This window comes from Alligator sinensis, unplaced genomic scaffold (assembly GCF_000455745.1).
Source record: "Alligator sinensis unplaced genomic scaffold, ASM45574v1 scaffold264_1, whole genome shotgun sequence".
NCBI lineage: Eukaryota > Metazoa > Chordata > Crocodylia > Alligatoridae > Alligator > Alligator sinensis.
This window is the reverse complement of record NW_005841831.1, coordinates 1,353,410-1,355,157: the sequence shown is the minus strand read 5'-3', so window position 1 is coordinate 1,355,157 and position 1,748 is coordinate 1,353,410. Positions and strand designations below refer to the sequence as shown.

Here is a 1,748-nt window from a genome sequence, read left to right as displayed (position 1 = left end):
AATAAAAACAAGTCTCAGAATTACCTGAGTTTCATTAAAATCTTTCACTCCAACACAATACACAATAGCTCCAAGACTTCTGGCTCTGTCAGCCTAAATAAAAAAACACCATTAAATTCAAAGCCATGTGAGGTATGGAACCAGTCATGGATGCTTTCAAGTTTTGCAAGAACCATTTAGGTACTTTGGGCAAACTCAATGACTACTTACTTCTTTTTCTGCGTAATAAAATTGAACATCTTGCAACTCGCCATCTGTCAGAGCAATAATCACACTAGCAGTCCGGAGTCCTGCATTGACAACAGTTAAAATGGTTGGGATTGTGCACAGGTGAGATAGGAAATGGATGATGGTGATGGATACATACATTTGGATACATAAGTCTAAGTAACACGCTTGGTTTTGTAGTAGGCCTGTGCGAATAGGCAGCTATTCAATCCAGCTTTGGATCCAACCACTTTGGATGCCAGAGATCTAATCCGGAGCTCCGGACCGGGTTCCTGCTTCGATCCGGCTGAAGCTTCGGAGACGCCTTGGAGATCTGGCTATCGGGTATAATGGGGAATCAATCAAATATTTATAACTTTGTTGTTTTTTGTCTGATTTGGAGAAAACTTGTAGGGGTGGTAGCATCTGCAGAGAGCATGAAGCCTGCCAAGGTTCAGAAATATCGGTGCAGGGGTTCAGGGGAAACTACACCCCAAATTCTTGAAAGCAAAACTCATGCCATGTGTATGTGTTATACTACAGTGGGGTCAAAACTGCAGGGGTAGTGGCCCCTGGTGAGGCCACAAAGCCTGCCAAATTTCAAGGGGCTAGGTACAGGGGTTTGGGGGGAACTGGACATCAAGCTGCTGACAGGCAAAACTCATGACATACATGACCCACTGTGTGTTAAGGCTCAGTGGGCTGAAAACTGTAGGGGTGGTGGCCCCTGCTGAGGCCGCAAAGCCTGCCAAGTGTCAAGGAGGTAGGTGCAGGGGTTTGGGGGAAACTGCACCTCAAGCTGTGGACAAGCAAAATTCATGACATGGGTGACACTGTGTGTGTTAAGGCGCAGCAGGGTGACAGCTGCAGGATGTCACAACCCCAGGGTGTGATTTTGTGTGTGTGTGCTTCGGCACTGCTAAATTATTTCCCGCCACGAGGAGCTTTCTTTGCAGGGTGCATTTCTCAGTTGCAAAGAGAAAACCCCGGTGCAAAGGAGTTCCCACCACCCGCATGCAAATTTGTGTCCCACTATTGGCCAGTTCTAAATTATTCCCACGCGGCGGCTAGTGATTGGCTTGCTAGCCGTATAAGAGGCTTGAGCGGTTTCCGCCCAAGTTGGAGGACTCCACAACCATCTTGTGGAGGAGGAGGACTTCACGTCTCATGAAGAATTCTAAGTGCTGTGGAGCCTAACGGACCCAGCATGTACCTTAAGAAGGCTATAGGGGTCTGATCAACCTCTGGCCTCTCCTCGTCGCCGAGCGCAATCCCTCGACGAACCCCTTCCCTGCGTGCTTGTTCCACGGAGCCTAGCAAGCTTCGTGTGTGTGTGTATCCAGAGCTCCGTCCGAGTTATTTCAGGAGGCTCGAGTTTTCTGCGGGTCTTGTTCGAGTTCGTGTTGTGGAGCCTAGCAAACTCCACGTGTCTGTCTGTAACTGCAACACAAGCAAGTTTTTCCTGCCTGCACCACGACCATCTACGGTGTAAGTAAAATAATCTTTAATCAACCGCTACGCGTCCGTGCCTAATTCTAGTC

General features: G+C 48.3%; 1 protein-coding gene across 1 annotated transcript in view; it reads right to left on the bottom strand.

Annotated features, from left to right (window-relative positions):
* Positions 1-1,748, bottom strand: part of ANTXRL (ANTXR like) — a 93,734-nt gene that overhangs the window by 66,525 nt on the left and 25,461 nt on the right. The window contains exons 7-8 of the mRNA XM_025214827.1: positions 211-290; positions 25-93 (exon numbers count right to left, since the gene is read on the bottom strand). Coding sequence (XP_025070612.1) covers positions 25-93; positions 211-290 — 149 coding nt within the window. The remainder of the gene's footprint in view (positions 1-24; positions 94-210; positions 291-1,748) is intronic.